Source organism: Mustela nigripes, chromosome 5, assembly GCF_022355385.1.
Source record: "Mustela nigripes isolate SB6536 chromosome 5, MUSNIG.SB6536, whole genome shotgun sequence".
Lineage (NCBI taxonomy): Eukaryota > Metazoa > Chordata > Mammalia > Carnivora > Mustelidae > Mustela > Mustela nigripes.
Genome location: NC_081561.1, coordinates 80409602 through 80434879, shown reverse-complemented (window position 1 = coordinate 80434879; position 25278 = coordinate 80409602). Strand labels below are relative to the sequence as shown.

The 25278-nt window shown below is 39.1% G+C and overlaps 1 protein-coding gene and 1 pseudogene across 4 annotated transcripts in view; one reads left to right on the top strand and one right to left on the bottom strand.

Annotated features, from left to right (window-relative positions):
* The window catches only part of AKAP7 (A-kinase anchoring protein 7), a 154120-nt gene extending 137539 nt beyond the window's left edge, over positions 1–16581 (bottom strand). For 2 of the 4 annotated variants that reach the window (XM_059400730.1, XM_059400731.1), the window contains exons 1-2: positions 16469–16581; positions 10617–10748 (exon numbers count right to left, since the gene is read on the bottom strand). In XM_059400730.1, coding sequence (XP_059256713.1) covers positions 10617–10748; positions 16469–16487 — 151 coding nt within the window. In that variant the 5' untranslated portion in view covers positions 16488–16581. Of the gene's footprint in view, positions 1–7822; positions 7945–10616; positions 10749–13522; positions 13592–16468 lie in introns of those variants that run through there. The other 2 variants (XM_059400732.1, XM_059400733.1) reach the window with 2 other exon arrangements.
* LOC132018919 (U4 spliceosomal RNA) lies at positions 724–850 on the top strand (annotated as a pseudogene).
* Positions 16582–25278: the final 8697 nt, after the last annotated feature.

The following is a 25278-nucleotide window of genomic DNA, read 5'->3' as shown; positions in this document are numbered from 1 at the left end:
AATGGAATGGAATGGAATGGAATGGAATGGAATGGAATGGAATGGAATGGAATAGGGTGGGGCAGAAGGGAATGAACTGGAATAAAATGGAGAACGTAAGAGAATACCACGGAGTAGGATAGAATACAAGTAGTATAGACAGTACATTGCTAATGTCAGATAAAAGTACTGTTCCATGAAGTTCAAGGTTTCTGCATACACGTGTGTACTGGGTGGCAATGTAAAATGTATCCTTAGTGTGAAATAAGACACAATCATTTCTGCTGTGTTTTACTCAATATAAACAGACTTTAAAACATGGTATTTAAGAGACCACAAGGCTTTTAGCATTTTTAAGTTGTTTTATATGTTATCTATTTAAAATTAAAATGTTCTTCCTGTAACAACTTGTTTTTGCCATTTCAAACATTCCATAAGTCCATTTTACAGACATCCAGAGAAGGAAAATCAATCTTGGAAGATAATAGTTATATTAAATACTCTTAACAATTTTCATATTGGTGCACTTGGGTGGCTCAGTCCATTGAGCTCTGCATTTGGCTCAGGTCATGATCCCAGGGTCCTGGGATTGAGCCCCTGCTCCGCAGGGAGTGTGCCTCTCCCTCTCCTGCTTCCCCTGTTTATACTCTCAAATTAATTTATTTGTTAATTAATTTTTAAAAACAACTCTGGTATCATGAGAATGACATAGTATAAAATCCCAATTCAAAATACAACCTCTTAAGCTTTGCGCAGTGGCAGTATCATAGCCAATGAGGTTTATCCGAGGCGCGATTATTGCTAATTGAAAACTTTTCCCAAAATACAACCTCTTAAAAACAAACAAATCTCTTGGTAAAAATAAAGATGTAGAGGGATTTTCTAAATTCCCTTAGCTTTCTCTAATTTTATCCACAACTATTTAACTTTCTTTTCAATTGGATTAGCTAAAATTTTCTTTTGTGGGGTGCCTGGCTGGCTTAGTTGGTATAATTTGCTATTGTTCTTTTAATTTACTTTATATGAAAATAATAATGACCAAAGTATTCATACAATTATCTATTTTACATATAAAAGTATTAAAGATCAGCGATCACAAAAATAAAACAAAGAATGCTTTGGCCATGTGCCCTGGATCTTTCACTGGATTAGAGCTCATAACCTCATCTCATAAATTTAGTTTATTACATTGTTAATTTTCATAATGATTTCAGTAACCATTTCAATGTGCTCTAATTAATCTGGTCTTGTCAATAAAGGCTACAGTTTTCTGATCCATGGCACAGTTTTCTTATCCAAAGCACATGTCATTTTATGCAAATTATCCAATTTTTCCTTAAGTTTTATTACTTCAAAAAAACCCACAAGAATGAATTATGGGAGAAATTAATTAGGTAGTCCATCTGTCATTGTGGGCTGATTGTTTTCATATTTCCTCTTAGCCAAAAGGTTGGGAACAAACTAGATTCTTTGTTTTGATAATCTTCTCTTTTTCCCTTGTTCTGTAAACAATCAAAATCTTTGAAGTAATCATTCTTAAAACTCCTGAACTTGTGACTTAAAATATTACCTATCCATTTCATATCATTATATTCCCTTATAGCAAATTACTAAAACTTTCTTTAAAAGTTTTACCTCCCTCATTTTCTCTGAGGACTAAATAAGAAAATATAAAGCAGTCAGCAATATGCTGAAAGCATTCAATAATGTTATTATAGAATATTGCTCTCAAGATGAAAACTTGTTTAAGTATTCAATTTAGCAAGTACACTTAGGTAAAAAATTGGGGTAAGATTAATAGAAGTGTACATGTATTAACAAGTTGAATCCACTCAACTCCTGAAATAGCTATAATTTTACGCTAATTTTATAGACAATGAAACTGAGCTTAGACACTTGCTCAAAGGACACAATAAGAAAGTGAAGGAGGACGGTGCTGGGAAAACGAGACACCTACATGCAAAAGAATGAAATTGGACCACGTTCTCACACTCTACACAAAAATAAACTCAACTGGACTAAAGACCTAAATGTAAGACCTGAAAACATAAAACTAAATGAAAACATGGGCAGTAACCTCTTTGACACTGGCTTTAGCAACATTTTTCTAGATGCCTCCTCAGGCAAGGGAATCAAAAGCAAAAATAAACCACTGGGATCACAGCAAAAATAAAAAGCTTTCATAGAGCAAAAGAAACCATCAACAAACGAAAAAATCAACCCACTAAATGGAAGAAGATACCCGTAAATGATATATCCAGTAAGGGGTTAATACCCAAAATATACAATGAACAACTCAAGACCAACAGCAACAACAACAAAATTAAAACATGGGCAGAGGACCTGAAGAGACATTTTTCCAAGACAAAGAGGAGGTCAACAGACTTGAAAGGATGCTCATGATCACTATCAGGAAACTACACATCAAAACAACAATGAGATATCACCTCACACCTGTCAGAAGGGTTAGAATCAAAATTGCAAAAAATAAGAAGTGTTGGCAAGGATGTGGAGAAAAAGGATCCCTCGTGCACTGTTGGTAGGAATGTAGATTGGTGCAACCACTGTGTAAAAGAGTAGGGAGGCTCGTTAAAAATTTAAAAATAGAAATTGCATTCAATCCACATGCAGATACCAGAGGGTGTTTATCCAAAGAAAATGAAAATGCTAATACAAAAATATATGCACCCCTATGTTTATAGCAGCATTATTTACAATAGCAAAGATATGAAAACAACCCAAGTGTCCATGGATAGCTGAATGGATAAAAAAGATGTTATACACACACACACACACACACACACACACACACACACGATGGAATATTACTCAGCCCTATAAAAGAGTGATATCTTGCCATGTACAACCACGTGGATGGACCTAGAGGATATTATGCTAAGTGAAATAAGTCAGACAGAGTTTTACTTACATGATTTTACTTATTTTACTTACATGCATAATGATTTTACTTACACGTATAAAAACGTAAAAAAACAAATGAACAAAGAAACAAAGGGAAAACAGACTCTTAAATACAGAGAACAAACTGATACCTGCCAGAGGGGAGGGGAGGATGGGTGAAACAGATAAACATGATTAGGATGTACAAACTTCCAGTTATAAAATAAATAGATCATGGAGTTGAAAAGTACAGCATAGGAAACAGAGTCAAAATATTATAATTACGTTGTATGGTAACAGATGGTAACTACATGTACCATGATGAGCACAGAATAATGTACAGAATTGTTCAATCTGTATGTTGTACACATGAAAGTAATAAAATGTTGTATGTTAATTATAGTTCCAAAAAAATTTTTAAGTCTGTTTATTTCTCTTTTTTTCTAGATTTTATTTATTTATTTGACAGAGAGAGATCACAAGTAGAGAGAGAGGCAGGCAGAGAGAGAGGAAGGGAAGCAGGCCCCCCGCTGAGCAGAGAGCCCGATGCGGGACTCGATCCCAGGACCCTGCGATCATGACCTGAGCCAAAGGCAGTGGCTTAACCCACTGAGCCACCCAGGCACCCCTGTTTATTTCTTTAAGTAAGCTCTACACCCAACCTGGAGCTTGAACTCACAACCCTGAGATCAAGGGTCATATGCTCTTCCAACTGATCCAGCCAGATAACCCCAAAAAAACCTTTTTAAGAAAAAGTGTAAAACCCTACCAGTCTGACCCCACAGCCGTAGCTATAACCACCACAGTCCAACACTATTAGGAATAACATTAGTGGACAAGATCCAAGAGGAATAAGTTTACCTACCTCTCTATTTACTGAATCAGTGAAGCTTACATGTTTAAAAACAAGTTTTTAAGCACATTTATAAACTCTAACTGTATTTTTTTCTTTTCCAGGTTTTTCTCTTTTTTTTAATATTTTATTTATTTATTTGCGAGAGAGAGAGAGAGAGAGAGAATGAGAATGACAGAAAGAGAGCATGGGAGGGAAGAGGTCAGAGAGAGAAGCATACTCCCCACCGAGCAGGGAGCCCGATGTGGAACTCAATCTGAGGACTCCAGAATCATGACCTGAGCTGAAGGCAGTTGCTTAACCAACTGAGCCAGCCAGGCGCCCCCCACCATTTTTTTTCTTTTCAAATTTTTACTTATTTAACTCGTTAGTTAACACACAGTACAATTTGGCTTCCAGAATAGAATTCAGGAATTCATTACTTACATAGAACACCCAGTGCTCGTCGTAACAAGTACCTTCCTTAATATCCATCACCCATCTAGCCCATCCTCCACTCACCTCCCATCATCAATCCTCAGTTTGTTCTCTACAGTTAAGAGTCTCTGGGGCACCTAGGTGGCTCAGTCACTTAAGCGTCTGATTCAGTGTTAGCTCAGGTCCTGATCTCAGGGTCCTGGGATTAAGCCTCACTTGGGCTCCCTGCTCAGCTTCGAGTCTGCTAGTCCCTCTGTCCCTCTTCCTGCTTGTGTGCTCTCTCTCTCTCTGTCTCTCTCTCAAATAAATATTTTAAAAATTTGTCTCTTTTATGGTTTGCCTCCTTCTCTTTTTTCCTCTCCCATATGTTCATCTGTTTTGCTTCTTAAATTCCCCATATGAGTGGAATCATATTCATCTTCCTTTTTTAGAGATTTTATCTGTTCATTTGACAGAGAGACACACTGTGAGAGAGGCAACACAAGCAGGGGAGTGTAGAAGGAGAAGCAGGGAGCCCAGTATTCATCTTTCTCTGACTTCTTTCTCTTAGCATAATACACTGTAGCTCCATCCACATCATTACAAATGGCAAGATTTCATTCTTTTTGATGGTTGAGTAATATTCCATTATATACATATATCTGTATATACATATATATACATATCACATCTTCTTTATCCATTCCATTCCATAACCATTCATAAGATGATGGACATTTGGACTCTTTCCACAGTTTGGCTAATTGTTATTTTTTTCATAAGAAGAACAAAAAATATTCATAAAATTTGAAAACTAGAGAAAGGAACAAAAATTACTCATAAACTCACTATATTAACACAACCACTATGAATTCTGGTGACAGGTCACATAAAGTATTTATGCAATTTTAAACAAACACCCATACTTTTTTCCCCCACTTTTTCACTTTGTATTTTAGGTAGGAAATATTTCTTGTAGGATAGTTTTCAGAAAAATTCTTTTCATAACGTGATTTAAGGCACTAGTCTAACTGGTTCACTCACTTGCTAATCTTGGACATGTGGGGTATTTTTCCCAATATTTTTACTATTCTTTTAAAGATTTTATTTATTTATTTGACAGATAACACAAGGAGGTAGAGAGGCAGGCAGAGAGAGAGGAGGAAGCAGGCTTCCCACTGAGCAGAGAGCCCGATGCGGGGCTCGATCCCAGGATCCTGAGATCATGACCTGAGCCAAAGACAGAGGCTTTAACCCAGTGAGCCACCCAAGTGCCCCTATTTTTACTATTTAAAAGACGCTGTGACACATATATTTATGAATAATTTTTTTTCTGGATGTAAGACTATGTTTTTACATTGGGAATCCCTGAGTGGGTCTATCCCACATCTGAACATTGCTGGAAACCCCAACGAACTCCATTCTAAACGGACTTAAAGAGTACATCGTCACAAACAATGTGGACATGACATTAAAATCAGAGTATTGTTTTAAAAAGATACTGACAATCTGATAAGTTACAATCATATTTTAACATGGATCCTTTAATACTTCTGAGGTTGGATAACTCTACAAATATCTATGTACTGACTGATTTTGATCTTCTACCTCCTTTACCCAGCATCAAGAGTACCTGCTACACAGCAGATACTCAGTACATGCATGTTGAATGAAGTAATGTATTCATTGGGCTTTTCCAATTTTTTATTTGTTTTCCTGTGTGTGTATACACATGTGTTTAAAGGAAAAGATATAAAACCTTTGTATTGAGACAAATATTTGCCTTAAGCCCCTTCATAAAAATTTGGATTATATACTCCATGCTTCCCCAATCAGAGATGACATAGAATATAATTTACCTTTTTTTTTTGTTAAAGATTTTATTTATTTATTTGGCAGAGAGAGACACAGTGAGAGAGGGAACGCAAGCAGGAGGAGTGGGATAGGGAGAAGCAGGGCTCCTGCCGAGCAGGGACCCCGATGCGGGGCTTGATCCCAGGACCCTGAGATCATGACCAGAGCCGAAGGCAGAGGCTTAACCCACTGAGCCACCCAGGTGCCCTAATTTACCTTTCTTTAAGTTTATTTTATTTTATTAGTAATCTTTACACCCAACAAAGGGATCAGACCCATGACCCTGAGATCAGAGTCACATGCTCTTCTAACTGAGCCAGCCAGGCACCCCCAATTTATCCTTTATTAAAATCGATTCAGGAGGGGTGCCTGGCTGGCTCAGTAGGTAGAGCAAGCAACTCTTGATCTTGGGGGTCATGGACTCAAGCCCCACGTTGGGTATAGAGATTACATTAAAAAAAAATTTTTTTATTTTAATTTTAAAAAGCAGGGGCACTGGGGTAGTTCCGTTGGTTAAGCATTCAACTCTTGATTTTAAACCTCAAGTCATTATCTCAGGGTTGTGAGTCTGAGCCCTGCATCAAGGACCACATTTAGCAGGAATCTGCTTGAGATAATCTTTCCCTTTCCTGCTGCCCCTCCCCCTACATATACACGTGCACTCTCTCCCTCAAATAAATAAAAAAAAAAAAGTTGAAACTGACTCTGGATAATCACTTACTATACCAGATATTGTGATTCAATCTTTATTTGATACATTTTTCTCTAAAAAAATCTTTCAGGGAAAGGTAGATTTCAGTTGCTATTTTAAAATATTTAAGAGTTAAAGTATTTTTTAAAATACAACTTAATGGTATTAGCTAATAAGTAAAAAAATAATATAATCTTCCACATTTTTAAAATCTCCAATAATTACAAGGGTAGAATTCTATATGAGGTAAAATAAGAATTATAACTATGATATAAGACTTGAATTCCACATATATGACTTAAAAAAAAATCACTCAAATATTTTATTTTCTATCTTGATTTAAATGTGGCATGATCACTATTATCAAGACTATGATTCTCTGGAGAGAACTGAGTCAATTAAACTAAAGTTCTCCACAGATTTATTCTCCATGGAAAGCACACTAAGGTATTCCCACCAGCAGGAGAATGACTCTTCATTGTAGACTCTCATTCAATGTTCAGAGGCAAGACTAACAGCAAATCTAAGCATTTCTCTGGATGACTGGCTAGGTTTCTAACCAACTGACCAATGTCCCTTCCACCTTGTGAAGAGAACAGACCCATCCAGGCCAAGGTCAACAACTCATAAACATTACACTTTCCCCCAGAATATGTTCAACCTATTGAGCCAGAACATGTGGCTCAGGTTGTATGGCTTCTTCAATATTTCAAAGAGATTTTTTCATGCACAAATTAGGATATTTTATTTCCAGTGTGTCTATTTATATTCCAGCATATATAATTCTACATATTTAATTCAACATAATATTCTAATACATTTTATATTCTTTTTTTTTTTTCAAGTAGGCTCCATGCCCAGCAGGGAGTCCAATGAAGGGCTTGAACTCCCAACCTTGATATCAAGACCTGAGATTAAGAGTCAGATGTTTAACTGCATGAGCCAGCCAGGCACCCCAAATACATTTTATATTCTAACAAATAATTCTATAAAATAGTCTCTCCTCAAAAACAAAACTAACAAAAAATGCAAAGACCCATTTCAACCAGCCAGACCACACCTAATCATGATGCAGCACCCACACTGAAGGTAACACAGTTGGCAACTAAGACACTAGGAACCAAGCATTTGGGGAGGAGTTTTCTTACTGGCAAGGCTTCTCATTCCCACGACGTTCTTGTTAGCACGACTTTCCTCATCACTCTGCCAGCGTTTCTATCAGCAAGTATTTCTTGGCAGTTAACTCACAATTTCCACCCACCAAAGGAAACTGAAAGAACCAAAGGCAACAACCAGCAACTTGAGAATTTTAAGGTTGTTGTCTACCACAGTCCAGTAAATTGATTAATATTCCTTGTTACTAAATGTAAGAGAAAGCCACATTAAGTCCATTCAGGCCACAAACCAGTTCTCTTGTGTTTTGGATACAAACACTATATCTCTCTTAAGTTTAAAGGTTGACAACAAAACTCCCAGTTTTTGGAGTGCCTGGTGGCTCTGTGGGTTAAGCCTCTGCCTTCAGCTCAGGTTTGATCTCAGGGTCCTGGGATGGAGCCCCGTGTCAGGTTCTCTGTACAGCAGGGAACCTGCTTCCCCCTCTCTCTGCCTGCCTCTCCGCCTACTTGTGATCTCTCTCTCCATCAAATAAATAAATAAAATCTTTTAAAAAAAAATCTCATTTCATAAAAACTAGTTAGTAGCTTCTAGTTGGCAAAAAATTTTAGTATTTGTTTCTCGTGTCTTAATAAATGTTATTGTAAAAATGAGTCAGAACAAGTTGTCCCCAAATAACTAAGAGATATATTTCAAAGCTTTTATAAATAGCATTTGTGCATTATTTTACAGTTTAATTGACCTCTTACACACATTACCTCCTCTCATCTGAGGTAAACAGGAGAAACAGGAGGAACTTACCCACAGGTTCACAGTTGAAAAGCCCAGCTCATACAGTTTAAGTGTCCAAGGTTACATGAGTAGAAAATGAAATAACCAAAACTCAGAACATAAGTTTTCTGTTTCTTTCATACCATACTGACTATAAGTTGGAGCTTGGAATTTGAAATCTATCTTCCCACAAAAATAATATTGTACATCGTGGTTTGGAGTCTAGACTAAAACACAAAGACCTCTTATTCACAAAGACTGAACTACTGGGGCGCCTGGGTGGCTCAATCGGTTAAGCGACTGTCTTTGGCTCAGGCCATGATCCTGGAATCCTAGGATCAGGTCCTGCATTGGGATCCTTGCTCAGCAGGGAGTCTGCTTCCCCCTCTGACACAGGCCCCTCTCACACTCCCGCTCTCACTCATTCTGTCTCTCAAATAAATAAAAAAATCTTAAAAAAAAAAAAAAAAGACTGAACTATGGAAAAGTAGTATACCATACAGCGAGAAATGGATTTGTGCAGACTGACCTGAGCCAGACTTACTCCAGATGATACCTCTTTAATAATAAATATAACCTATACTACAGAGAAGAGATCCTATTTGTATACAGTGTTGGCCAATCTTCCCAATGTCCATCCTCTGAAGCAGCAGCTAGACCATTCAGAGGAGGAAAGGAGTACAGAGCCACAAACACACCCACTTCCTTCTTCCTGGTTGTAGTAGCCACTGTTTGTCCTCACCAGAGGAGTTACAATACAGCAGCTTCAGAAATAGTATTTGTTCCCGGGGATTCTTGGGGTAGCTTGTAGTCAGTCCCAATTAGAAGCGGTCTGTTCAAATAGATAAGCTCTGCATCAGGTATGTCAAGTTCCAAGTACATAGGGCTGGCACGGTGAACAAGTTTACCGCTTGTTTCGGCTTAACTTAAGAGCATTCCAATGGGAATGATTCAGATAGGAATGGGGCTCAGAGGCGGGAAGGTTGGATGGGAAAGGTTCATCATAGGCATGTAGTAAAAGTCTTCTTTATTTTACACTCAAATTAGAGAAAGTAATGAAATCAGAAAGAAGTGATTGTGTTTGATAGATATATTCATTTTATGCGTTCAAAATAAAAGAATCTGTACTTTTTTCATCATTCCATAGAAAATACAGAGGATTAGTTAAGTATAAGGACAGATAGTATAGAGGAAAGAACCTTGGAGAGTTCAGGCATTTATTCTTATCAAACCTCCAGGAAGGCTTCTAGGACACCCACCACCCCATATCCAGGCTAGATGCCTCTCTGATACATCCTCTCCCCATGGGAGCCCACAGCATCATATACAGCCTTTGTCTCCCAAGATCATAGCTGTTCAGAGGACTAATGAATCAGAAATCACAGATTCTGTAAGGAATTCTTTCCTTTAAAAAAAAAATATATAGATTTTTTTGAGAGAGAGCACTTGCGTGCAAAGGGGGGTGTAGATGGAGCGGGACAGATTCTCAAGCCGACTCCACCCTGAGAGCTGACCCAAAGGGGGGGCTTGATCCCACAACCCTGAGATCATGACCTGAGCCAAAACCAGGAATCGAATGCAATCGCGTAAATTTACCTAATTAACTTCTTGAGTCTCATCTTTTTCTTAGAAATGAAGAGATAGAACTAATTTTTTTTTTTTCAAACGACCGCCAGGCTTTATTGTTCAAAATGCAAGCTAAACACTGAGAGTAAATGAGGATCCTAAAAAGATGGAGTCTAGATCCACGGAGGCAGGCGAGGGACCTGGAAGCCCAGCCAGTCCAGCCCCTTCTGCCACCTGGACTAGATGTTCCTTGTAAGACAGCACCCCACACTGGGGGAGACTGAACTAATCTCTTATGGCTCCTCCAGTTATAGAACCCAGTCAAGATAAAACTTTTTTCAAATCATATCAAGGTTCTTCCTAAAACTGCAAAGTAAGTGGCACAGAGCATACAGTCAGTAAACATTTGCAGAATACATTGGTGTTTTTCCCTGTTTTCTGTTCACAAGTAACCTGGATAATAGGCACATCAGTCTCACTTTCAGTACTTACTTCCACAATCGTCTTTAATGTCTATAGTGGCAAATGGCATGTCTATCAGAGAAGCCATAGCGTTAGCTTCAAATTCTTCTGACGTTTCCTTTTCTCTTGATACATTTTCATACTCACTGGAATTTATTCCTCCTTTATCAAAAAGAAAAATATATTATTTATTTTTTAAAATTATATCCTAAACTAAAACAAGTCAACTGAATTCAATATAAATTAACATCTGTAGAGAAATGATACTTCTATTCAAATATATTATAAAGCTATATAAACATTATTTATACCATATTCTACATTTCTATAATGTATTTTTATGTTAAACAGCTTTAATAATTTTCTGAATCACAGTATTCAACTTGGGATTAGATGAACACTGAGTTAATCAACAATCCCTAAGAATTTTTATAACTATATTTTGTTAACTCTAAAACTATTACTTTTTTCCACATACTTTTAAAAAACAAATCCACAAAGTTTTGTCAATCTCCTTTACATTTTTAACAATATCACATATATGTTTTCATTTGTACAAGTTCTGACCTTTATTTTTTTCAATAAAGATTTTTAAATTTCTTCTCTCCATTATTAATATTGGAAATTCATGACTCTAATTATGCATGGTTCTAAATATGCTTTCCTAGAAAGTCAATGATTAAAAGGCAAAAGATTTTACAGTTTCCCTGACAGCCTTCCTAAGGACGTTTACTAATATTAAAGTGATATTTCAAATTTGGCCTTTGTTTTCTAGTTATGTGTGGAACAGTCACATACTTTGGGTGGAGGTTAAGGGAACAAGGGTGTCTTTTAAACTGATAAAATTAATTACTAAATGTATCAGTAGGTGGTCGTCCCAGTACCATTATTTTCCATGCTTTTATTGAAAGAACATAATTGTTGTCTAAACTAGGACTGAACAAAATCTTGGGATAATTGTATAATACTCTATGTATTTACTAAGACTAATTTACCATTAAAGATATTAATGAAGTCATAAAATTCCTTCTGTTGTAACCCTCTATTTTCAAACATAATACCTAAAAATCACACTCCATTAAGAATATGGCTTACAACATAGTAACTATCATGAAAGGTAAGAGTTAACATGTATATCAAAAAACCTAAATTTTTATTGCCTTTTGAGTGATCTCAACTATTACACACACACACACACAAATACATTTTCTAGATAAAAGCAAGAAAAAAACAATAAAAAGATTTATATATCAATTAGTCATGTTCCATATTATAACAAACCAAAAGAGTAACAGTACATTCTTAATAATGATACTATTTATTTATCAAGTATGAGTGCCTGGCACATAAGTGTTCAACAAATATTAGTTTACTATAAGACTAATCACAGAATTACAACTATTTGAAATATGTGAGAACAAGTAAATGTTTCTATTTTTATGTTTGCACTAAAAAATATAAATGCAGTTTATACCTAAACAAAAACTTTAATACATCAATATGTATCTTGTAACTTCAGGCACTTGTAGCTATTCATAAAGAATCAACACTGACCTTATGACCTTTCGAAGCTTACACCTTTATGAAGCTTACATTTGAAAAGGTAGCAACAAAGAATATTTAGCCAGTTAAATACACAAAGCTTAATGAAAATCAGAAAATAAACCCAACTTCTGGTTTTCTCTATTATATTCCTAATCTAAGAACTTATTACTTATTAAGTGCTTAAGATTTAATGCACAGCATGGTTACTGTAATTAATACTGTACTATACACCTGAAACATGCTGAGAAAGTAGACCTTAAGCATTCTCACAAAAAAAAAGTAACTATGAGGTGATGGATGTTAACTAACTGTGATAATCATCTCACAACATATACTTATATAAAATCATCACACTGTATACTTTAAATATATGCACTTTTATTTGTCAATTGCATCTCAATAAAACTGGAGGGAAAAAAAGAACTCAGTGATACGAAACTGGCCCATTACCACCGACATTTCAATTGGAGCTCTAAAGTCCCTGTGCCCCTCGGGAACATACTGCGCTCTTGGCAATACATGGAATGGCCTACGAGGCTGACTTCTGTGAAGGCAAAAGGGAGACCTGAATGGCATGATGAATTAAATTTTGTCATTTTTTAAATGAAAAAAAGTTATTAAAATACTTTTAGTTTATCTTGAGCTCCATTAACCCATAGTTAGAGAACAAGTGCTAGGTGGGTCACTCTGGTTATGCCAAAAGCAGAACAATGAAGGGGCAATGATCATTGGTGACAACAGTGGCATCAGGATAATGATGCAAGGCAAGATGGCAGTTTAACAGAAAGGGTTTGGTGCCAGAAATTAAGAGGCAGATATGTTAGTGTTGTGTACTGCACCACACCTCACCAAACGTGATCCCAGGCAATTCATATGAACTCTCCAGGCCCACTCCCTATCTCCTCTCCTAGATGACATTGTTGTTCTAGCTGAAAAATTCAAAATCCTGGCTGCACTTTAGTATCATCTGGGGCTTTTTAAAACTACCAGTGTTTGGGTCCCACTCCAAGTCAATCAAATTGGAATCTCTGGAGATCAGGGCAGCTACTGGTATTTTCTTGAAGCCTCTCAGGGGGATTCTAATGCACAAAGGAAATCTGAAAATCAATGCTCCCAAAGATCCCTTTTCATGTCTTCCATATCTTGATTCTTCACCAGACCAAGAGATTATGTTAACAGTTGAGAATAATCAACTTAAAAGTAAAAACTCAGATCGAATGTTTCTTGCTAGGGAAAACTTTCCTGATCCCCAGCTCAGAGCAAAGTGAGGTAATCCCATCTCCTTCCCAGGACCTAGTGCTTCCTCCAGTCACAGCACAAACACATGTTGCAGGTGTCCATTTGTCAGTCTTCTCCATCAGACACTAAGTTAAAATGATCATATAACTTACCACCCAATCTGGGACACTTCTCAAGGGGAAAGGGGGCCTTTCATAATCACTCCCCCACTGATAAGTATGGCCCCCCTTCTAAGCTCCTTAAGTGCCACGTCTTATCTTCATTTGGTTCCTCAATGCCTAGTAGCGTGCAGCTCCCAGGTGGTGATCAATATATTTGCACTGAATAAGCACACATTTGAAAGTGGTTAATAATCACTCAAGTTACACTGCAGTACAGCTATCTTAATCCCAAGAAAAACTAATTCTTGGTGTTTTAAATGGCAGCTTCAGCACATCACAGAATCTCATGTTCACAGGATGATGAAGATATGGTACTACTATTCCATTTGACATAAAAAGTTAAAAGTGAATTGTACTAGTACTTGCTCAGTATCATTCTCCCTCTTGTGAAATTAAGCATATGTAAACTTTTGAATACAATGTTATGTCAAAATCAACAGTCTAGAACTTGAAATACAAATTTTGTTTCATGAAACTACAGAATAATAGAAATAATTTTTATAGATATGAATTATTAACTCGGGAAAAAAAGAGAATGTCACTTCAAAATAACTCTTCAAAAAATTGCTGGTCATTCTCCAGAGCAATGTTTCTCAATGGAGTTCAAATCTGGAAGCCTTCCTCCAGGTCTCTAAGCTCCAATGTTTGGGCAAAGGTGACAGACACAACTTAAAGACATCCATTGTAACTACACTTTCTTTCTACAGAAGCTGGAAGTATTTTGCTTTTGAAAAACTGCCTTAAAATAACTGACTCTTAAATAAAGCATTTAAACCATAAAATGGTCATATTGAGTACTTAAAATGTGGCCTAACTCTAGTTAAAATAAAATTCCATCTTTTGCACAACTCCCAATAAAATAACAGCTAACACCTGAGCATGTAGTAACAATAGGCAGAGCTGGAAGCACTTTATAGATAATGATTCATTTAATCCATACAACCATGCTATCAGGGAGGTACTATTAACTTACTGTTTTTACAGACTAGCCAAAGTAACTTGCCCAAGGTTATAACTAAGTTTGGGTTTGAAATTTACATCCTGTCACTCTACTGTCGAAACTTCTTTTTCTGGCAACACGTCCCACTGCCTCTCAACATACGTAGTTTATGAAGCATAAACTCAGGGAATCCTTTCAAAAAAAAACACTGGAAATAGGTCAGGAGCTATGAAAATGTTCCTCTTACTAATATATCTGTATCTATCACATATGCTGACCTAGACTCACCACAGCTTTATTTAAGGTGCAACAACTTAAAAGGCCCAATAACAGGGAAATAAATAAAGCATACTCACTCTGATGACAACTACAAATAATGGCTATGAAGACTGTGGCAACCAAAAATAGCTTATAACAAATGCTCACTTTTCAAAAAGCAAATACTGCGTATCTTCTGTCATTACAGTTATATAGACAATGCCTAAATGATATCAATTATTTCTGAATGCTGATGTAGCTGAACTCGATATATTTGTATTTTTCCTCATTCTGCTATTCAAATATTTGAAATAGAATATTACTTTCATAAAAATAATTAATGCATGCATTTAAAACATTATAAAATGTACATTAAGTATACAGTCATATTCAAATATATGTGCACTTCAGTAAATGACTGTATTAAAGACAGGCCAACAGACCAAAAAAAAAAGGACAGTTAGTTTGCCTTTTGTCACATAAAATGCAAATTTCCTATTTGGATAACAATTGTGACTTAAGCAAGACTCTTCTGTTCACTCTAGTAGGTATATCTGACAGGTGTATTCTCCAAGAACCAATGGAAAGGGTCACTACCACCCATGCTAGTGCGGGCTTAGCCACTAAAAACAGTAGCATCTCACATCTAGGTTAAGTGTTGAGCTCTGTGATAATCAACAAGTCAGCTTTGGTTTCCTCTTCGTAAAAAGAGAACAAAAAATACAATCCACTACTAGAAAGAAATGGACAAAATAAGTTAATACTGGGTGAAAAGCGACATAGGAAGGCAGTAAACTCCAAAAACATCTTAAAGTTTGCCAACCAAGTATGAGGAGGGAAAAAGACCTAGATAATGCTACCAGTATCCTGAACTCAAGGCCACACACGAAGCACAGAGCCAGGATGTGGGTCTCCTTCCTCCCGGATAATCCCACACCCACTCCCTACGCCCTCCCCACCCACCCACAAGTCTTAATCATTCGTTCCCATAATGACTGTACACATATTTCTATTCGTTAGCGGCTATCATGTCGTACATATCAACATTTTTTAGGCTCTCTTTGTATGCATTTATATTACAAAAAGTCTCGCAGATGAGCGTCTTTTCCCTAATTGGTTTTTTGGTCCCTTTCACCCCAAGCCTAACCCCTCACTAGCTCTACCCATATAGTTCCGTTCACAGTAATGCTGACCTAAGCTGCAAATGAATTCTGGGCCCTTCTACAGATTTGGCGCCAGTTTAAAAGAGGTCATTTCCACACCTAGAATAAAATTCTAAATGAAACAGCGCGGTGGTTCAGACCTTTAAGGTCTGGGGCAGACCATGAAAACCGAGATTTTTCTGGGTTTCGTTGACCACACAAACACCACGGTGGGGGGGCCTTGAAACTAGAAGTGAAGGTCACAAGATCAGAAAGGGGGAAACAAAAGTGAAACTTGGGGCAGGTTTGCACCCCTCGCCTCCCGCCACACCAAAAGCGCGCGCGCCAGAACGCTGGGCTCCGGGCAGCCCCGAGCACTTCGCAATGCGCGGGGTTCCTCGGCGCGGCCCCGAGTCCCGCCGGCACGGACGGAGAGGACACCTCGAGCGCGCCGGGCGTGAGGTCGTGCGCCCCGCGCTGGGGAGTCGCCGGCGGGGCGGCGAGGCCCGGCCCTCCCCGAGGCCGAGCGCTGAGCGGGGAGGCCCAGGGCCCCGGCTTCGGCCGCCCCACCCGGCCCGCTCGGCAGCCCGGGCTCACCGGCTCCGGGGCACTCCATGGCGGCGGCGCTAGCGGACTGCGCGTCTGGGCTGGCGGCAGCGGCGGCGGCCAGGTGCTGCCGCCCGAAGCCCGGCGCTAAGCGGAGGCGGACACCGGGGCGGGGCCGCGGGCGCGCGGGCGGAGCGCGGGGGCGGGGAGGGGGGCGGTGGCCGCGGGGGGCGACCGAGGCTCGGGCCCCGGCGAGCTGGCCGGCGGAGGCGCCGAGCCCCCAGATCCGCAGCGCCCGGGGGAGCTGCATGGTCAGACCTGGCGCCCGGCGGCGGCGGCGGAAGGGGCCGGCCGACTCGCGGGCGGTACCCGGATTGGGGCCTGCGACGCCAGCCCCGCGCGGGGAGGGCAGAGAGGACGCCGCGGAGAGCTGGGGGCGCCTTTCTGCCTCGCGGCGCACGGTAGCCGGCCGGTCTGCCGACCAGGAGGCCTCCTGCGGCCTTTGGCGGGCCTCTTATTTCCCGCCCCACGTTTAAGATGAGAGGGAGATTGGGACCTGCCTGCAAGCATCCACGGCTCGTGGTCTTCTAAGGATCCGTGTCTAGTGCAAAGAGCTTTCAAAACAGTTCTGACGAGAAAATATTTGGAAAGAGCGAGATGTACAAGAAGGAGACCATGTCCATCTGTAGAATTAGACGTCTTATTTTGTTGTTGTTTTTAAAAAGTTAAATCATGGGACGCCTGGGTGGCTCAGTTGGTTAAGCAGCTGCCTTCGGCTCAGGTCATGATCCCAGGGTCCTGGGATCAGGTCCCACATCGGGCTCCTTGCTCGGCAGGGAGCCTGCTTCTCCCTCTGCCTCTGCTTTCCACTCTGTCTGCTTGTGCTCACTCGCTCCTCTCTCTCTCTCTGATAAATAAATAAAATCTTTAAAAAAAAAAAAAAAGTCAAATCATGGCAGAGTCTCGAATTTTTTTTAAAGATTTTTTATTTATTCATTTGACAGAGACCACAAGTAGGCAGAGGCAGGCAGAGAGAGAGAGAGAGGAGGAAGCAGGCTCCCCGCTGAGCAGAGAGCCCGATGCGGGGCTCAGTCCCAGGACCCTGAGATCATGACCTGAGCCGAAGGCAGCGGCTTAACCCACTGAGCCACCCAGGCGCGAGTCTCGAATTTTTAACAATGGTTTTATGCCGAGAAATGGAAACCAGCTAACTGGTCTTTGCAAATTAAAGCCCTGGTATGAGTAAAATGGGAGGGAAAACAACTTCCTTAATTTGGCGGGGTTGGGAGAGTGGGGGACTTGACCTTGCAACAGAATTCTACTGGACTTTAAAGTGCAAAGAAGCCATGCGGTAAGAAAAATTGGGTGCATCCCTCAAATTAATGTAGCCTATTTCGTGAATACCACTGGACTGATCTTGACTGCGTTCTAGAATAGGAATGGAAGGGAAGACGACCTTGGCACAACCACAACAGTTGACATAAAGACTATATACAGGAAGTAATAAAGCTTGTTACTGTGATTCTAAGATGATTCTAGCAAGTTGAGTATATGATTTGCGCACTCATAGCAATTATGGACTGATTAGAGAGATACAACGGATTCCCCTAACATTCGCTGCCCTGAGGTTGTGCAGGTGAATAAGACTTCTTTTTCTTGAGGAACTGGTCACCTAATAACTGAGAAACGATAGTATCTGCAATAAGTAACAAACTAAAAGCTAAAAAAGAATAAAAGAAAAAAAAGGAAAGAACCCACACCTATATTGAAGGGAATGGAATATGCTACCCCAAAATATGTCCCTTGGACATTAAGATTTGGTGGAGCTGGAAACAATTGAGAAACAACACTGAAAGAATTCTACCCTCCACCTTTATGCTGAAAGCAGGGCATAAATTTCACTTTGTGAAGGTGACATAAATTTCTGTTTGTAAAGATGTTCCCCTCTTTGGGAAGAGTATAAGAGTCTGCTCCTATAAGCAGAGAAGAGTAACTCATTCCGGCATAATGGGCCTTACTAGGCAATCTTGATTTACCAGACATTTCCTAGTCACCACCTACCTGAAAGCAGAGACAGTCTTTAGTATTTCCAAGTGCAGAGAGGTTACTCAATGAATAGTTGTGAAATGAATGAAACTTTTATAGCATCGGATCTGTTCAAGTTCTCAGAATTGTCAAAAAGAAAGCAACACACTCAAATAAATTTAATAAAAAAGAAACAGTATCATAAGTAATAATGTCCTAAAGCTTCATGCCTGAGGCAAAAAACAGTTGACATGGACATTAACATATGAATGTCAATTGCTAAATGAACCTACCTTCTCTTGCCAGAACTCCAGCTCCTGGTGAAATACCTCCAAAATACATCTGGGATTCTAAATGGTGTCTGACATCACTAGTGAATCTTCCAGGCTGCCATCCATCCCTTTGCCTCGCTGAGCCTCTCCGGTTCAGTCTCCTTTCCAGGAAGCCTTCGGTCCTCATGAGACATCGGCTGATTGGAGTTTCACCTGGCCACATGGGTGTCTCAGTCCTCAGGGTTACAATCTCTTGCTAATGAGTACACCAATTTTCCCCATGCTTTACAGTCTGCTTGGTGGTATCGAGAAAGAGACAGAGACAACAGACCCAAAATGGAGTCAGTTTTGCTAAGTGTCAACATCAGTAAACCAGCAGCACAACCAGGTTGACAATTTCAACCTCTCCCAGTAGTGTAATCTTAAACCAGTGAATCTGGAATTTCTTGGTCAGCACTAGTGAGGTAATCCACCTGACAGACATCTTCTATCCCCCAAAGAAAGATAATGTAATCTGTCCTTTCCTTGTTCCTGCCCCCTTTAGACTATAAAAGTCTCACATTTTGTTCAGTTTTTCAGAGCTCCTCCTTATTTGCTAGATGGTATGCTGCCCCTTTTCATGAACCATTGAATAAAGTCATTTTGATCTTTAAATGTATTTCAGTTGAATTTTGTTTTTTGACAACAAATAAGTGACACGGAAGAGTATTTGGACCTCTGAAAGAGAATTCATTGAGCTAGCACGTTCCTTTTGTGAAAAACAAGACAACAGGCCCCAGAGTCATTTATGTCAAGCCCCACATCTCCAAACCAAGACTTAATTATAGTTACAACTGTCCTAGAAATGGAATCTTAAACCAGTCAGGAGTCACCTGATCGACACTAGTTAAGGAATCTGCCTAATAAACCCCTTCCATCTCCTCAAGGAAAGTAACCTTGCAAGAATCCACACAGTTTTTGTTCCTAATACAACCTCCTTGTTCCCCATCCCTTCTGCTTATAACCATCTTTCATTTTGTACAACTCCCCACCCAGAGCTCCTTCCCCTTGGCTAGATTAGATGTGACCAGCTTCAAATCAATTTTTGCTCAAATAAACTCTTAAAAATTTAATATGCCTCAGCTTATCTTTTAACAGTGCACACACACTCGGCCTTTTTCTTTCCAAGGACAATGTACAGCGCTGAGAAAACTGGATTGGAAGGGTTCAGGTTCAAGCTACAACAACACTCCTGGGCTCCCACCGCCCTCTGACCTTCAGGGCCTGCTGCTGAATTGGCTCATGCCTCTGGCCAACTCCATAATCTATGGGAGGCCCTCTTCAGGTCCCTCGGTTCTCTTTTGTGCTGTGGTCTCATCCAAATGCATTTGTACCAAAATAGTTGTTGCTGTTTTCATTTTTGTCCTAGAAGGTTCTTGGTCTTCCCAAGAAACTACACCTACAAACGGTTACCAGGGAAATGAAGTCACACAGTTCCACAAGACATGGCCAAACATCAGTAGAAAGTCAACTGCGGCCGTTGGTCATCCAGGGCAACTCAGGATGACATTTCATTTTGTAAGACGAATATGTGTTTAACAATAAAAATGTCTGCTTTTAAATTAATGTTTGAATATAATATTTGTTTAAAAAAATCACTCTTCATTACATAAAACAGAATAATAAAGTGGGCGAATGTTTATTAAACAAGGAGACCATGTTTATTACATTAAAAAAAAAAAAAAATCACAGGGTGCCTGGGTGGCTCAGTTGGTTAAGCAGCTGCCTTCAGCTCAGGTCATGATCCCCAGAGTCCTGGGATCGACCCCCGCATCAGTCTCCCTGCTCAGCGGGGAGCCTGCTTCTCCCTATCTGCCTGCTGCTCCGCCTATTTGTATTCTCTCTAAAATAAAATCTAAAAAAGAAAAAAAAAATCACAACATCCATTAATAAATTTATTTCTGTAGCCAGTCACTATTAAAAGGTCTGAAAATCTTAAATGTCAAGAAGTAAACTTTTAAATTATTTTAAATATTTCTGACTTCAAATTCCTAATTTTTTTTTTTAGATTTTATTTATTTATTTGACAGAGAGAGATAGCATAAACAAGGGGAACAGCAGGCAAAGGTAAAGGGTAAAGGGAGAAGCAGGCTCTCTCCGGAGCAGGGAGCCCAATTCAGACCTTGATCCCAAGATCCCGGAATCATGACCTAAGCCGAAGGCAGATGCTTAATGAAGCCACCTATTTATGTTAGTAATTTGTGTTGTCTTATACAATTTTTAAATTCAGAAGAACTGAATTTAAGTGGGTTAAAGCCTCTGCCTTCGGCTCGGGTCATGATCCCAGGATCCTGGGATCGAGCCCCACATCGGGCTCTCTGCTCTGTGGAGAGCCTGTTTTCTCCTCTCTCTCTCTCTGCCTGCCTCTCTGCCTACTTGTGATCTTTCTGTCAAAAAAATAAATAAAATCTTAAAAAAAATTGTATTAAATTCAGAAGAACTCATGGAATAACATTTAAAGTTAACTATAATACATCGAGCAGAAGTGTATCTCTCTAGATATACATACACACCTACACGTGTGCACACACACGTGCTAAAGTATATACTTGATAAAAATAGAATGATATTGCATCTGGCTTTATAACCTGCTTTTTTCTTGCAATATATTGTGACTAACTTCTCAGTCATTACATATCCTTTTATACCATAATTTCAGTGGTTGAAGTTTAAATCTTTATACAAATGTGTTTCCTGGAGTATGCAATATTCATTCATCCTATCTCTGCTGCTCCATCACCTTTCCCTGCTTATGTGTGTTGAGGACAAGCACTTGAGGTTCATGCCCGGAGGCCCTTACCTGGAAGGTTTTCTAAGTTGCTGACACATATTCGCTCTATTGGAAAGGTACAGAGACAAGTACTCCTATCTACAGTTGTCTCATGTACCCCTTATGCCTCATAATGATTAGATACCTCTTGGTCCTTCCATCCCTTTTATAATTCATCTATGTTTAATAGATACAGGCTTCCCTTACTCACCATTGATCTGTATATAATATATCTTCATTCATTCATTTCATCTTTTCTTCTGGAACAGAAGAAACACTTATAATGGTTTTCTTTCCTTAACAGATTTGAATATTCTTCTATAACAGATCTAACACAATTCTCTGTCTAATCTGCTGCCATTTTAGCAAATCATTCTAACTCACCTTGGATTTCTATTCAGAATCAGAAAATCTCCAGAAAGCCTTAACTTCTGGGTTATATTTAATTCTAGCACTGAATAGCTCCTACTTTGTTTCCAAGGTAACACTAAAAGGAAAAGGTTGTTCACCTGTCTAGATACTCCTCTTGGTTTTAAGATTTGTACTTTTCCCACCCACTTGGCTCCCTATTAAAACTCATTGTGGGGGCACCTGGGTGGCTCAGTCTTTTGAATGTCTGATTCTTGATTTCAGCTTAGGTCATGATCTCAGGGTCCTGGGATCAAGCCCCCTCATCAGACTCTGTGCTCAGCAGGGAGTCTGCTTAAGGATTCTCTCCCTTTCCCTCTGCCCACTGCCCCTGCTCATTTACACACACACACTCTCTCTCTTCTAAATAAATAAATAAATAAATAAACAAATCTTTAAAAAGTAAAAATTTTAAAAAGATAAAATAAAACCCCTTTATTTGGAATGTATCTTTGTATTCACCCTTGCTCTTCTTAATTCCTCAAAGTTAATTATTTATTAATTTTATATATATATATATATATGTATATATATATATATATATAAATTAATGTGTGTGTGTTTGTGTATAGAAGGAAACTGCAGAAATGGGATCCCTTTTGCTATTTGTTTATCCAAAGGTCTCAGCCCCACTTGGTTGGTCTATCTTTAGGGTCAATAAGTGTCCTCACCTTCCTTTCTGTCCTCACCTTCCTTCCTGTCCTGGAGTTTTTTGTGGACAGCCCTGACATCTGGATTTCCACAATAGGTATCCACAAAAGTCACTGCCTTCCCTTCCTTCTCAAGAACCCTCACCACATATATTATGGATGGAGTGACCAACTGTCCTGATTTGCCAAGGACTGTTCAGTTTTAACACTGAAAATCTCATGTCCCAGGAAAACCCTCAGTCCCAAGCAAACAGAGACCATGTCACCCTAATACAGATCAAAAGAAATGCAATAATGTGTCCAAAAGATAGAGATTTCCTGAGAGAGCCAGGAAAAGCTGGAAGAAGAGGTAATATTTGAGACCAGGTCTGAAAATGAATGGAGCAAGAGAGTTAGAGCACAGGGGCTAACACATTCCAAGCTGGAAGTCAGGACTGTGCAAGTAGATACAAGAGAGAGTGGGTCTACCAGTTTGCCTGGTTCAGAGGACTAGGAGATAAGGCTGGAAAATTAGGTTGGGAGCAGATTATAGAAGGTCTTAAATGCCAGAATAAGCAATTGTTACATTATTACGTAAGAACTGGGGTTTGCTAAAGACCCCCGACCTTGGAACTGACATGGTGAGTGATGGCTTTAGAAAGACACATCTTTCATGTCTGTGCAGGATTTACTGGAGAAGGCAGAGAGGGTCAAAGCCCCACATCTACTTAGTTCACTGTCGTACTGTAGTCATCCAAGCATGGGAGGCAGAGACTTGAACTAAGGTGTTGGCCCAAAAATGAAATGGAAGTTCTAGATTTAAGAGATGGTAAGACAGTCCCTGGCAAAACTTAGCAAACCAACACATGGAGAAATAGGAAATTGGTTGGCTGGCACCAAGACATTAGAAGTGGGGTAAGTTGAGTGTTCAATGCGGAATGAAGAGAAGTGAGAGAATGGAGAGGCAAGTTGAAAGAGCAAGATGGCAGAAAGTGTGTGGGGGTAATGCAACCCTTTTCCTCATGCCTCAGGCATTCAGGGTAAAAAACAGTAACTAAATTCACCAATTTTAAGTGTGAACGATTTTGTTGTGGAAGCCAAAGAGAAGGCTGAGAACACAGAGCACACAAGGACACCTGTGCTTAGAGGCTGGGAGCATCCTGTGCTTGAAAGTGCCTGAGATTTGGCAGCAATTGTACATGGGTGGTTGCACTTTCTTGTGCCACCAAAATTGGAGCCTTGAGGGGTGAGAGTGCCATTCAATTCTGTTCCCTTTAAATGTCCATGTACCTCTCTCTAGAGGTACAGTAAAGGAATAAAACTGATTGAATTATATTGGAAGTATAACATCAGGACAAGATGAGGGCATTGATCTTAGATAAGAGAAGTAGGAAGGATTGGTAGTTCTGGTAAGTTTTCTGATAGGGCTGTGTCTAATCATGTCATGAAAATAGGTGTTGGAGTCATTTGCTGGGAGGAGAAGACACTGAAGGAAGAATCTTGGTGATTTAGAAGTTTTAGAGATGTACAAGTGGTCATTGAAACTAGGGGTTTGTTTGAGGATGCCCAGGGAGAATGTATGGAGTTATGGGATGATTGTTATGATCACAATCAGAATCTTTTTCTCTTTAAGTTCATTTTATTAGCTGACTGAATTACTGCATACTTATTACGCTTCTTCCTTTCCAGGTAAAAATAGGAAATAATCTCCGTAAGAATATATTCATCAATAGAAAACAATATGGAGTTTCCTCAAAAAGTTGAAAATAGAGTTACCCTACAACCCAGCAATTGCACTACTGGGTATTTACCACAAAAATACAAATGTAGTGATCCGAAGGGGCACGTACACCCCAATGTTTATAGAAGCAATGTCCACAATAGCCAAACTATGGAAAGAATCTAGATGTGCATCAACAGATAAATGGATAAAGAAGATGTGGTATGTATATATATATACATACATACTTATGTATGTATATATACACACATATATGTGTATTATATATATGTATTATATATATGTGATTATATATGCATATGTATATACGTATATATGTACGTATATACATATGCATATATATACACACACACATACACACACATTGGACTATTATGCAGCCATCAAAAAACTCCACAAAATCTTGCCATTTGCAATGATGTCAATGGAACTAGAGGGTATTATACTAAGCAAAATAAGTCAATCAGAAAGGGGCGATTATCATATGATCTCACTGATTTGAGGAATTTGAGAAACAAGACAGAGGATCATAGAGGAAGAGAGGGAAAAACGAAGCAAGATGAAACCAGAGAGGGAGACTCTTGGTCTCAGGAAACAAATTGAGAGTTGCTGGAGGGAGGTGAGAGGGATGGGGTGCTATAGTGAGTACTATGAACTGTGTAAGACTGATGAATCACAAACCTGTACCCCTGAAGCAAATAATACAATATATGTTAATTTAAAATATATATATATATTCATCAAGAAGGTGATTCTTTTTCTTCAAACAAAATGAGATCAATTAATTATTAAGAGGAATGTACTAGTTTATATCATTATTTAGAGATAGTAATGTTGCTGGTCTTAAGATAATCTCTATTTTTATACACTCAAGAAGTTGGTACTTTTGACCACATTTTGGTCACATGCCAAATTGTGAGATTAGGCTTAACAGCTCTAATTAAGCTTCCTGAATGTGATTAGTGTGGGGATTTGCT